This window comes from Rhinoraja longicauda, chromosome 38, assembly GCF_053455715.1.
Source record: "Rhinoraja longicauda isolate Sanriku21f chromosome 38, sRhiLon1.1, whole genome shotgun sequence".
NCBI classification, from domain to species: domain Eukaryota; kingdom Metazoa; phylum Chordata; class Chondrichthyes; order Rajiformes; family Arhynchobatidae; genus Rhinoraja; species Rhinoraja longicauda.
In genome coordinates this window covers 2,416,226-2,429,942 of record NC_135990.1, presented here as the reverse complement: position 1 = coordinate 2,429,942, position 13,717 = coordinate 2,416,226, and the positions used below count along the sequence as shown (strand labels likewise).

General features: G+C 39.9%; 1 protein-coding gene across 2 annotated transcripts in view; it reads left to right on the top strand.

The window, feature by feature from the left end:
* LOC144610819 (neuroplastin-like) overlaps nucleotides 1-13,717 on the top strand; it is a 56,913-nt gene that overhangs the window by 38,750 nt on the left and 4,446 nt on the right. For both annotated transcript variants that reach the window (XM_078429744.1, XM_078429743.1), the window contains 2 exons: nucleotides 1,101-1,374; nucleotides 9,876-9,900. In XM_078429744.1, the coding sequence (XP_078285870.1) occupies nucleotides 1,101-1,374; nucleotides 9,876-9,900 (299 nt within the window). The remainder of the gene's footprint in view (nucleotides 1-1,100; nucleotides 1,375-9,875; nucleotides 9,901-13,717) is intronic.

Below are 13,717 nucleotides of genomic sequence, written 5' to 3'. Positions count from 1 at the left end.
GCCTGACTAGTACATATTAAAGATGCTCATTAAAAAAAAACTTCAATTTTTGTATCTGCTGATGCTTTGTACTGTGACCTTGTCTTTCAAATAAAGATGTACAGGCCTGTCGGTTAATTGGCTTTGGTAAAAGATTACGTGTGTAGGATAGTGTCAGTGTACGGGGATCGTTGGTCGCCATGGACTATGTGGGCCGAAGGGCCCGTTTCCACTCTATATCTCTAAACTAAACAGCCTGGAATGAACGCGCATGTCTATACATTATTGTTGTGTAATACTTTTGATAGCGAGCTCCAGGATAGATGACAAAGCAATTAAAGAATGCAACAGATATTGATCAAATGTTCATAGTTTGAGTAAATTGAAATTGAATTCCATCACTGTCAGACTAGAGGAACAAAAGGGATGATATTCCTAGGTGCATTAACCCAGGTGTGAGCTAAGTTTCTAGATTCGGGCAGAGGCTTCCTGCTCCCGGCTACACTTGGCAGTGACTGGTGTCTCGAAAGAAAAGAGATTGAACTCGGATTTGAGACCAATAATTGCTTTGGCATTTTGCTTATATCCTAAGCGAGCACTTCAACTCCCCCTCCCATTCCCAGTCTGACCTTTCTGTCATGGGCCTCCTCCAGTGCCATAGTGAGGCCCACCGGAAATTGGAGGAACAGCACCTCATATTACGCCTGGGCAGCTTGCAGCCCAGTGGTATGAACATAGACTTCTCCAACTTTAGATAGTTCCTCTGTCCCTCTCTTCCCCTCCTCCTTCCCAGATCTCCCTCTATCTTCCTGTCTCCACCTATATCCTTCCTTTGTCCCGCCCCCCTGACATCAGTCTGAAGAAGGGTCTCGACCCGAAAAGTCACCCATTCCTTCTCTCCCGAGATGCTGTCTGACCTGCTGAGTTACTCCAGCATTTTGTGAATAAATACCTTCGATTTGTACCAGCATCTGCAGTTATTTTCTTATACTACTTTGTTCCTCTACAACACTTTGTTTATCACGCACAAGTGGGAATGCCTTTTGTTCTTTAGAATGAAAGAAATGGGTCATGTTAAATTTATAATCAATTTCAAAAATGTTTCTCATGCCCTCTGATAGGAGTTGAATAACGGCACTGGGCGTTACTTGATCACCAATAAAGACAATTACACAGAACTGATTATTAAGAATCTACATATTGAGGATGATCCAGGAGACTACATGTGTAACGCCACCAATTTCCTCGGGCATAGCTATGCCACTACTCTCCTGCGTGTTCGCAGCCACCTGGCACCCCTCTGGCCCTTCCTGGGAGTTGTGGCAGAAATCATCATTCTGGTGGTCATCATTGTAGTGTATGAGAAGCGGAAGAGACCGGATGAAGTCCCTGACGGTAAGTTTCTTTCTTTATATAAACCTTTCAGCCCACTACTCTAGACTTAACCCATTTGTTATTAGCCTGTTTAGATGGCCTATAAATACTCTTATTATCAGTGTCTAGAATTAAATGGGTTACTTGAAAAGACACTGAAGGATTCATATCTTATTAGAATTTTACCTGACCCCTTTTTTATGATATTCAGTGGCTTTCCACTCATTTGTTTATGCTGAAGGTAAACATTTTCCCTTTTGAACATTGAAAACTTTCATTGGTTTGAATTTGCTAATAATTTAGATTTTTCAAGCAAATTCCATACTCTAGATCAGTAGTTTCTGCTGAATTATTGTAAGGAATTCTGACGGTAGAACAGTGAGATAATGTTTTTCTGCGGAACCTTTTACAGATTTCCATTGTTTAATCCGTTTCCATTGCAAACAATAGTGCATTTTAAATGCAAACTAATCTCTCTGGTATTGATCTTTGCTAACTCAGTAGAAAAGATCCAAGTATTTCACAATGGCAGTTTACAAGAATATTTTGAGAATGTAATCGCAAAGCAGTATTTTATGTTTTTTAAGGATTTATTTAAGATTTGTTTTCTCCTACACTGCTCATGTCTGTCTAATTCACCTGCATCCTGCCATTATTCACACCACTTCCATGTGTAATTCCATGTCTGTGACTGTCACTGCGAATGGTAACTATACAGAAAGAAAGCAAACATTAAAAGTTTTAATGCAAAAAAAGTTCCATTTAATGGAATGATTAAATTTGTGATTATCCAGTTGTAAATTGTAATCCAATTGATTCCAGTTGTATCCTTCAGTGTTTCACCATAGAACTTGAAGATTATTGCACTGTATGATAAAAAATGGTTTGCACGTGTTTGATATTTTATATATATATATATATATATATATACATATATACATATGTATGTATGTGTACAGAATGGTAGACAGCAATACTTCTTTCTAGAAGTTCTCAACCACTCGACCCTTGTTCAGCCCTGTGGATAGCTTGATGTGTGTCATTGTAAGCAAGTGTCGTAACTTCAGATGGCTGCATGGGTCTTGTCTGCATAGCACATGAATCGTCCTGTTTCCTTGTGGAGGTGCAATCTCCAAAAGATAGACAAAACACAAGGGTTGAAGAAGTGAAAGGGCAGAGCACAGACAAAATTAAGAAATAATTAAATAAAAGCAGAGGGTGTGGAATCAAAGGAAAGGCTCTGATAAGTTATTGAAATGAAGCTGATAAAAGGCCCCTTTAATCAAATGATGTGTCTGCTGCTTAATATGTGTCTGATGTGTTTGTTTTTACTTTGCTAAAGTAGTTAGCATCCAGCATTGATCTGTTGAAAAGCACAGAAATTCGCATGAAATATTTACTACCCAGTAGAATTTGAATCTAGTTTTTGTACAGATATTTATATTATGGACAGGTACGAGGATTGGAAAGTTTTGGACCAAACGTAGGCAGGTGGGACTAGTGTAGATGGGGCAAGTTGGGCCGAAGGGCCTGTTTCCATGTTGCATGACTCTATGACTTTGTTCAATGAAAAGATTCCCAAACTAGCAGAGTATTTCATGTCACGTTAGATTGAGATTTTGTTCATTCTAGATTCTGGTTTTATGTTGATATTAAATTGCCCAGTCCTGTTTTTTCTCTCTCTTTCATATTGGATATAAACAATAGACAATAGGTGCAGGAGGAGGCCATTCGGCCCTTCGAGCCGCAATTCAATGTGATCATGGCTGATCATTCTCAATCAGTACCCCGTTCCTGCCTTCTCCCCATACCCCCTGACTCCGCTATCCTTAAGAGCTCTATCTAGCTCTCTTGAATGCATTCAGAGAATTGGCCTCCACTGCCTTTTGAGGCAGAGAATTCCACAGATTCACAACTCTCTGACTGAAAAAGTTTTTCCTCATCTCAGTTCTAAATGGCCTACCCCTTATTTTCAAACCGTGGCCCCTTGTTCTGTAGATGTCACATACAATGACATCTTATCTTTTGGCAAAGGCCAGTATTAGTAATGCAACTCAGCAATCCCTGTGTACAGTGACATGTGCGAGAATACATATTTACAATGAGTAGAAGATAGACACAATGTTGGAGTAACTCAGTGGGTCAGGCAGCATATCTAGGAAAAAAGAATAGGTGACATTTCGGGTTGAGACCTTTTCTTCAGACAGAGTCAGGGGAGAGGGAAACTAGAGCTGGCACCAATGACTCAAGAAAAGTAGAGCCCAAAATGGTCCATTGTTGGTTGTGGAAGAAATGATAATGAAGGGGTACAAACAGTGAAACTAGCAGGATGACTAGGATGGGGGAGGAACAGAGAGAGGGGTGGTTGCAAGGGTCACGAAAATTAGAGAAATCAGTGTTCATAACGAAGATAGATATAAAATGCTGGAGTAACTCAGTGGGACAGACAGCATCTCTGGAGAGAAGGAATGGGTGACCTTTTTGTGTCGAGACCCTTCTTCAAACTCATACCGCTGGGTTGCAAGTTGCGTGTATGGTACAAGGATGAGTTTGAACCGTGGAAGTGCTATTTGTGTGAGGCCTTGTTTTGTATGTCTTTGCCATTTTGTGTGACTGAAGTAAGATATCCTGCAGAATTAGAAGTAGCAACCATGAGAAACAAGGTGATATTAATTAAAGGAAGAGGCCACAGTGTGGGAGTGGATAATAAAATTCAGGTGGTAAAAGGAGAGCAGTTCTAAGGTATTGAAAAACAAGGAGGTATGGAAGGCAGTGGCTTGGGAATGCATAACTGGTTTCCAAAGGGAAATGATTCTGAATTATATATAATCGCTTTTTGAGAGAATGCAGGATAAATGAGCTTAGAAACAAATAGCCCTGACCATTTTATTCATGTAGAGGGAAAACTTACTACTGCAATGATTGTGGGCATCTAAATTGATAGTTTGCTGAACCCAGCTGAAGCTAATGAATGACTGTGAAACTATTTTACACTGACAGTTTTAGCAATGATGAAACTTTTTAAACAACATTGACCAGTGGACATTTTACATGCCAAAGACACTAAATGCAACTCATGCATTGTACAGATTTAATACATTATATGATGATTCTAGACTTCATTCTAGTGTGCTGAATTTACTACATGTATACTCTTGCTTGATAACCTTTGCACAGTGACTTAAAGGCTAGAAAAAAATTGTAGTTAGCAAAAGGGCTTCTGTTCTGTTTACAAAATTATTTTCTAAACTTACATCTGTTCATTTTTATTTTTCTGTCTTGCCCTACAAAGAGCTTTGAGGGGAGCAATTGATGGATTGATAACTTGTCTCAGAAATTTGATCAGTCTTCATGCAGAGCCAAACTCTGCAGATGCTGTAAATTTGATAGGGCCAGTCTGGTTCCATTGTCCAATATCATTAATGCCAGTTACCAGAATAAGCACTTTAGTTTACTGGTCCCCGAAAGAGAAAATAGCGCACGCACCAGATTCCCTGCCATTGGGATAGACCCTGGATCCTATCAACCTGTGCAGATTGCCCATGCCATTTATAGATAGGCCATTTTCAGAAAGACTGATGGTCATTATTGTTTCAGCATTAATTACTTCAAGTGTGCATTGGGCAGTTAAAGCATTGTTTCAGACAGTACTTGAAACCACAAGTTTAAGTGAATAATAACAATTTGCGACACTCTACGTTTGACAGATGTTTTGATTTATCAAAGATAATGGACCATTCCCTCTGCAGTGCTGGATTGCAATCTGAGCATTAAATCTCTTTCAGCATTCAGAATAAAAATGTATCTAATTATCTTAAAGTTTATCAAAATATTACAGAGTGTTAGTGTTGGTAAATATCTCGTATTATTCTCAGTAGATTTGTGTTTATGGCTCTAGTTTGTTACAGAATTGATATTAAAACTAAACTAATAAGATGAAACGGCCAGATTGTTAGATCGTTCCGTAATGCTACTTCCTGGCCAATCTGTTTGTCCCATTAGTTCCATTGTCCAATATCAATATCCAGTATCAGCCACAACTTAAATTTATTTTTAAAAAGGACAATATAATGACTAGGCGATCACAATCTCAAAGAAAATTCCAAAGATTCATGATCTGTATGAAGAAATTTCACTTTGTCAGAGTAATGAATAGCTTGTCTTTTTATTTGGACAGCTCCCAGGGTAAGTACTCTAAACAAAGGAATGAGTTTATTATCCCCTCAGAATCTTGAGATCAGCTCCATTCCTCAACTGTATGGAATACAGTAGCAACATTCACTTGATCAAGCCCTGCAGAATAATAGGACATCCACTCACCAATGCAGTTGAACCAGCAGTCATCCTCCAAGGCAGGAGTGATGATATTTGAGGTTTTCACCTAGAAGAACTTTTATTTTGCAATTAATTTGAGATGCAATCGAAGCATAGTACATATTTTTGTAAAACTGACTGGACATGAATAAAAAGACCTTTGAAAGCAAAGACTGTTGCAACAGACTTAACAATGTTCATGAGTATATTTGGGAGATGAAAGAAAAATACTTGGTGTTGACCAGGATTTTTTTTTAAATTGGGTATATACGTGATGGAAGTTCATGGAAGAATTTGCAGTTCGTATGATAGTCTTGATAATTAAATTTGTTTATGAATCGAGTTTTATTTCTAAATGCTCATGTAATACTCAATATAACCTGAACCACACTAAAAGGTTTCCAAAATCAACTCCAGGTAAAGCGTTTGAAAGGTGTGGCCATTTGGCAGCAGAGTCACGGAAAGTAAGGCAAGGGATAAAACAATACTCATGTTTTTTTTGTTAGAGCCGCCTCCTTGAGAAAATGCAAGATACCGCAATTTTCCAAATTTTGCAGTTCCTTCTTCCAGGTGTACAGGCCATTTCCCAGTGTCTGTTTCCTGCAAGGTCAGATGGCCAAAGGGAGACCTGCAACCTAGTGCTCTAGATTAGAACTATGGTTTGTATTGATATTTGTCGGTTATTGTGACTTCTTTTCTTTCCCTCTCAATTGCATCATTGCCTAAAACTGGTGGTAAGTGAGAGAATTGCATGCTCGAGTTTGTTTCTCCTTAGCTTCAAGTCTGAAGTGCATCAGTTCATGATGTTAAAACTTTTTTCCAAGTCCTCATCTACGTTCACAACTTTTTTTCGTATCTTCCATTCAGTTTTTCTGCTGCCCATTTCTGGATTTGTAGTTCTGTTTTCTTTTGTTTTTAAATCAACGTTTGAGTTTTTTGGGTTTAGTCTGCTCTGTTTCTGTCCTGGGGATGTTACAGGAGTTGGCCAGAACTAACGGCCTGCAAACATAGATTGCTTCTAGGTTTGAACTACTTGTCTTCTAGAGCTATATGGCTTATGATGAGGATTTCAACCATACCATGGTCTGTATCAGGGGTATTGCTGTGTCTGCATGTGCCATGGCAGATAGCTTTTGTAAAATCTGAATTGTTTTCAGTGTACATACCTCAGGGGTGATATGGTGATGAAAAAAATCAGGAATCATTCTAGCCAGTGTGGTATTGAAATAATAATTCTCTTGGGTTTTTCTTTTCTGCACATGACCTTCCCACAGCTTGCATTTCTTATTAGATCTTAGACCCCAATTTTAAGAAGTAGCTACCAGTCGAAATCATCCTTGCTTAGTGCAACTACATTTTTGCAGAAGATGATTTGTGCATGTCTGCAAATGTATATTTTGGATTTAGGAATTAAGGCATCCATCTGTGCCAAAATTGAATTTATTTAATTGGCATCAAACAAATATGGTGAGCTGCATTTGTTCAAGGCTTTATGCCAACGAATCTTGTCCATTGCTTAAAATGGACAAGATTGACTGACCACCCTTTGAGTGTAATACTTACTATACAAGGCCAAACTTTTTTTTTTGTCTGTTGCATTCACTATAGAAATAAAGTGTTCAAAATATCTTAAGAGTATATATCTTTGGGTCACAAAAGCAATCTTTTATCTGTAAGAAATGCAAACTGGGATTTGGTAGAAGTACAATGTTCAAACACTTTCAATTGAGTTTAGGATCTCTTCTTCCCCTTTCAAGTACAGTTGCATTTCAAGGAGTTGTGAGCAATGCCCGAACTTAATTTGGACAGATAGCTTAATTACTTTAAAGCGCTCATGCAAGAAAATGCTCGATTAAAAGCTCCAGTTAAACGAGCTTCTGTGACAACTCCACCTGAATGTCTCAACTGGAAATCAAGGTGATTCCCCACAGTAATTTTGAGAGTTGGTGCACTTGTACTTGAAGAATATTCCATAAGTAGAATACGCTCCTTTTAAGGTCCGACCCACATCTCTGCATTTTTAGGAGTTTAGGTTGGTTGCAGTTTATATGTGAAACTTAAGCCTGAAATAGGAATAAACTAAATAAGCACGTTCTTTTGCTCCCCCCTCGGGCCTTTTAATTTGTGAATTTTGCTTGGCTCCTGAGTTTAAAAGGAGTGTACTGTACATTCCCCACCCCAACAACCAGCAAAATCCTTCAGCTGGAATTAAGTAATTCAATGGAATCCCATTGAAACAACCAAGAATCTCTGGAAAGAAACAATTCAGTTTTCACAGATGATACAAGGTGCTTTTTAATCTGCCATGTAAGTCCTCTGATGCAAACAATTGCTTGATCTTTATGTCCTATCAAAAGTCATATAGTTCATTTGATAATTTAGAATCTTCTTAAGCAAACGCTGGGGATAAACAGCAGGTGGTAGAGGGGAGTAAATCTAGCCTATATACTCTTGTGTACTTATCTCAATTCCTGATGCGTCTCTTGATATGCATAACCTGTGTATATATCTTCACTATTTTTGCGACACTCTGATGTCTCGTTGTCAACCTGGTCTAGTTTTCTTTGACAAATGCGTCCTTCCCAGTGACTGAGACCTGTGGTCATTGGTGTGTTGCTGGTGTTTCTCGGCTGTGAGCTCTTGGTTTGTGGTTTGACTCATTTTTTGGTCTTCCCAGACACTTGTGTGTGCTGGCGGTGGCTTTCTCTCCGTGCCTCAAGGTACAGATGGAGTAATGGCACTTTCTAGAGCCCAGGAAATGTTGCCATTACTCCTGGTGCGTGCTGCCAGGTGGCTGTGTTGCGATAAATCTCCATACTTGCTTCATGTACACCAGACACCTTGTGGAATCCTGCTTAATCCAGTGGGCACAATTCAGAACTTGTCCAAAGAACACCCATCTGTGATCTTAGTTCCTAACCACTCGAGATGCAATGTTTCTTTGATTGAAAAGATTTGGGCAGCCCTTTAGACACGATTCTTTCAAATGGTTTGCCTTTCACTTTAAGCCAAACTCTTAAACATTACTTTTATAGTCATGTACATAAAACAATCACAAATTCTTTTACTTCCCCAAATATGAATAAATAAGTGATTCATTTAAGAACACTAGATATTCTCTGCAGATTGCAAAAGTGTAAAGTAAGAGGCTCCAGAATCATTCATGTTTTGAAAGATAAAATCTTTGTAGTGTATTTTTCTTAAAAAGACTGTAAAACTATACATTAGTCATTTTTAAAAAGAAATATACATTGCCAGAATAATTCATACCCCTTCTAGGTTTAATGTACACCTTATTAGGTTTAATGTACACCTATTATTAGTACACCTTTTAAAAAATGCAAATGATTTAGTCTTGTTAGTACTGTACACACCATTGTCAAATTGAAGTATATCACAGGCCAACATAGCAGAATTATTGTCAGAAAACATTTTGTCACTTTCATAATCACTTTTATGAAAAATACATATGAATAGCCGTATTAACTTATGTATGATTTTAAAAATATATTATATATCCGCTTGAATTTCCTCCAAACACACAAACCGAATACTTTTTTTGTCCTGTGACCATAAGTTTTGATTTAACATTATCTCAACTCCTCTGTCCGTTGCTCCCCCTCCATCTTGCTCTCACGTTCTCAACCTCGTTATGCTTGCGCTCTTAATCTATCCTTGAACTTAGTAGCTGTGCTGTCTCCCCCACCTCTGCCCATGCATTATCTCTCCCTTGTACTTTCACTCCTCTTTCGACCTCACCCATCACCCTATGACAGCCATGCACACGATCCCTATTGTCCCCACGCCCCACAAAACCAATCCAATCCAAACTTTATTCAAAAAACTAGTTACATTGAGCAGGATTCCACAATCAGATGTTGGGTTACGTCTTCTCATTGGTCTAAAACAGTGAACAACTGGAACTTAGGGACAAGATGAACATTAAAATTGCGTGATCTGTCCATATAGTTGCAGTATTTCATGACGAGCCTCAAAGGTGTTAACTGACCATGTAATAACTTTTTTTTTGCCATTTGAATGTAATGATTTAGAGACTAACTCCATGAGCAATTGTATTGTTGAAGTAGAGCTGCGAAAGACAGTCGCTGCTAACACGTGAACCCTTTTTGTTCAGAAGTCTAATTTCTTCTCCTTTATCCTCTTTTTCTCCCATTTCCCATGGTGAACTGACTGTTCAACTGCTGCAGATGATGAGCCAGTTTCTGGACCAATGTAAGTATACCATGAATATATATTTAAAATGTAGTACAATAATAAGGTTGCGAGTTTAAAGTACAGACTGCTCGGAGTTTTCTCGGCTCAAGGTACTACGTGAGGTACTACGTAAATCTTCCTCCTCTCTACATCAATTATAAGGTCATAAGTGATAAGAGCAGATTTATTCCGTTCGGACCATCAAGTCTACTCCGCCATTCCATCATGGCTGATTTATGTCTCCCCTAACCTCATTCTCCTGCCTTCTCCCCATAACCCCTGACACCCGTACTAATCAAAAATCTATCTATCTCTGCCTTAAAAATATCCATTGACGGCCTCCACAGCCTTCTGTGGCAGAGAATTCCACAGATTCACCACCCTCTGACTAAAGAAATTCCTCCTATAATAATAATAATATTCATTTATTGTCATTGCAACGAGTACAACAAAATTAAAAAATAGCCAATCCTGACGGTGCGTAAAAACATATATGCAATAAATGCAAAAACAAATAAATACAATTATATTAAGTACAAAAGTTTTAACAGTGTTGCCTAGTGCAGAAGGTAGTGTTCAATTCTCGTATGGCCTATAGTTCTGACTCTCTGACTGCCAATCTGAGTGAGTTGTCAATTCCGTGTCAGTTTGGGAGTAACACAATGGTGTAATGCTGAGTTAAGATTCCCCAACCTCATTTCCTCAAATGGTAATTGTTCACTGGACCTGAGCTGGATGTATCTTCCTCGTCACCAGTCAACAACAACCTTCTGAAATTCTAACACTTGTTCTTTTTGTTGGATTTAGAAACATAGAAACAAGGTGCAGCAGGAGGCCATTTGGCCCTTCGAGCCTGCACCGCCATTCAATATGATCATGGCTGATCATCCAACTCAGTATCCCGTACCTGCCTTCTCTCCATCTCCTTCCTGAAGGAACGTCCTTTAATTCTGAGGCTGTGACCTTTAGTCCTTGACTCTCCCACTAGTAGAAACATCCTCTCCACATCCACTCTATCCAAGCCTTTCACTATTTGCTAGGTTTCAATAATGTCCCACTTCAGTCTTTGGGCATTAGGACAGATGCAGGCACTCCCCGACTTGAGTAAGTTGAACCCTGCTGAGGTCAGATTTTATGGAAGTTAGAATCGCATCCTCTGCACGAAATAACTGGCTGACGGTATTTACTGTCCCTCCCGGCAGACCACTGCGTCTGGGGCACTTTCTGCAGTGTGTGTGGGTAGGCACCATGTACTGATCACAGAATTGTTTACAAAAGTATGAGTTCACACCAATTGTGTAAGTCGGGCAGCGTCTGTATATGAATAAGAAAGATATGGAGGGCTTTGGGCCAAACACAGGCAAACGGGACTAGCCCAGAATGGCAACTTGGTTGGTGTGGGCAAGGTAGGCCAAAAGGGCCTATTTCCATGCTGTATAGTTCTGACTCTCTGACCGCCAATCTGAGTGAGTTGTCAATTCCGTGTCAGTTTGGGAGTAACACAATGGTGTAATGCTGAGTTAAGATTCCCCAACCTCATTTCCTCAAATGGTAATTGTTCACTGGACCTGAGCTGGATGTATCTTCCTCGTCACCAGTCAACAACTACCTTCTGAAATTCTAACACTTGTTCTTTTTGTTGGATTTAGAAACATAGAAACATAGAAAATAGGTGCAGCAGGAGGCCATTTGGCCCTTCGAGCCTGCACCGCCATTCAATATGATCATGGCTGATCATCCAACTCAGTATCCCGTACCTGCCTTCTCTCCATACCCCCTGATTCCTTCAGCCACAAGGGCCACATCTAACTCCCTCTTAAATATAGCCAATTAACTGGCCTCAACTACCTTCTGTGGCAGAGAATTCCACAGATTCACCACTCTCTGTGTGACAAAAAACGTTCTCATCTCAGTCCTAAAAGACTTCCCCCTTATCCTTAAACTGTGACCCCTTGTTCTGGACTTACCCAACATCGGGAACAATCTTCCTGCATCTTGCCTGTCCAACCCCTTAAGAATGTTGTCAGTTTCTATAAGATCCCCCCTCAATCTTCTAAATTCCAGCGAGTACAATAGACAATAGACGAGTCTATCCAGTTTTTCTTCATATGAAAGTCCTGCCATCCCAGGAATCATCTGGTGAACCTTCTCTGTACTCCCTCTATGGCAAGAATGTCTTTCCTCAGATTAGGAGACCAAAACTGTACGCAATACTCCAGGTGTGGTCTCACCAATGCCCTGTACAATTGCAGCAGAACCTCCCTGCTCCTATACTCGAATCCCCTCGCTATGAATGCCAACATACCATTCGCTTTCTTCACTGCCTGCTGCACCTGCATGCCTACTTTCAATGACTGGTGTACCACGACACCCAGGTCTCGTTGCATCTCCTCTTCTCCTAATCGGCCACCATTCAGGTAATAGTCTGCTTTCCTGTTCTTGCCACCAAAGTGGATAACCTCACATTTATCCACATTATACTGCATCTGCCATGCATTTGCCCACTCACCTAACCTATCCAAGTCACGTTGCAGCCTCCTAGCATCCTCCTCACAGCTAACACTGCCCCCCAGCTTCGTGTCATCCGTAAACTTGGAGATGTTGCATTCAATTCCCTCGTCCAAATCATTAATATATATTGTAAATAGCTGGGGTTCCAGCACTGAGCCTTGCGGTACCCCACTAGTCACTGCCTGCCATTCTGAAAAGGACCCGTTTATTCCTACTCTTTGCTTCCTGTCTGCCAGCCAGTTCTCTATCCACATCAATACTGAACCCACAATACCGTGTGCTTTAAGTTTGCATACTAATCTCTTATGTGGGACCTTGTCGAAAGCCTTCTGGAAGTCCAGATATAACACATCCACTGGTTCTCCCTTATCCACTCTACTAGTTACATCCTCGAAAAATTCTATAAGATTCGTCAGACATGATTTACCTTTCATGCTGACTTTGTCCAATGATTTCACCACTTTCCAAATGTGCTGCTATCCCATCTTTAATAACTGACTCTAGCATTTTCCCCACTACCGATGTTAGACTAACTGGTCTGTAATTCCCCGTTTTCTCTCTCCCTCCCTTTTTGAAAAGTGGGGTTACATTAGCTACCCTCCAATCCTCAGGAACTACTCCAGAATCTAAAGAGTTTTGAAAAATTATCACTAATGCATCCACTATTTCTGAGGCTACCTCCTTAAGCACTCTGGGATGCAGCCTATCTGGCCCTGGGGATTTATCAGCCTTTAATCCATTCAATTTACCTAACACCACTTCCTGACTAACCTGGATTTCACTCAGTTCCTCCATCTCATTTGACCCCCGGCCCCCTGCTATTTCCGGCAGATTATTTATGTCTTCCTTAGTGAAGACAGAACCAAAGTAGTTATTCAATTGGTCTGCCATGTCCTTGTTCCCCATGATCAATTTCACCTGTTTCTGACTGCAAGGGACCTACATTTGTTTTAACTAATCTTTTTCTCTTCACATATCTATAAAAGCTTTTGCAGTCAGTTTTTATGTTCCCTGCCAGTTTTCTTTCATAATCTATTTTCCCTTTCCTAATTAAGCCCTTTGTCATCCTCTGCTGGACTCTGAATTTCTCCCAGTCCTCTGGTAGGCTGCTTTTTCTTGCTAATTTGTACGCTTCATCTTTTGTTTTGATACTATCCCTAATCTCCCTTGTTAGCCACGGATGCACTACCTTCCTTGATTTATCCTTTTGCCAAACTGGGATGAACAATTGTTGTAGTTCATCCATGAAGTCTTTAAATGCCTTCCATTGCATATCCACCGTCAACCCTTTAAGAATCAATTGCCAGTCTATCTTGGCCAATTC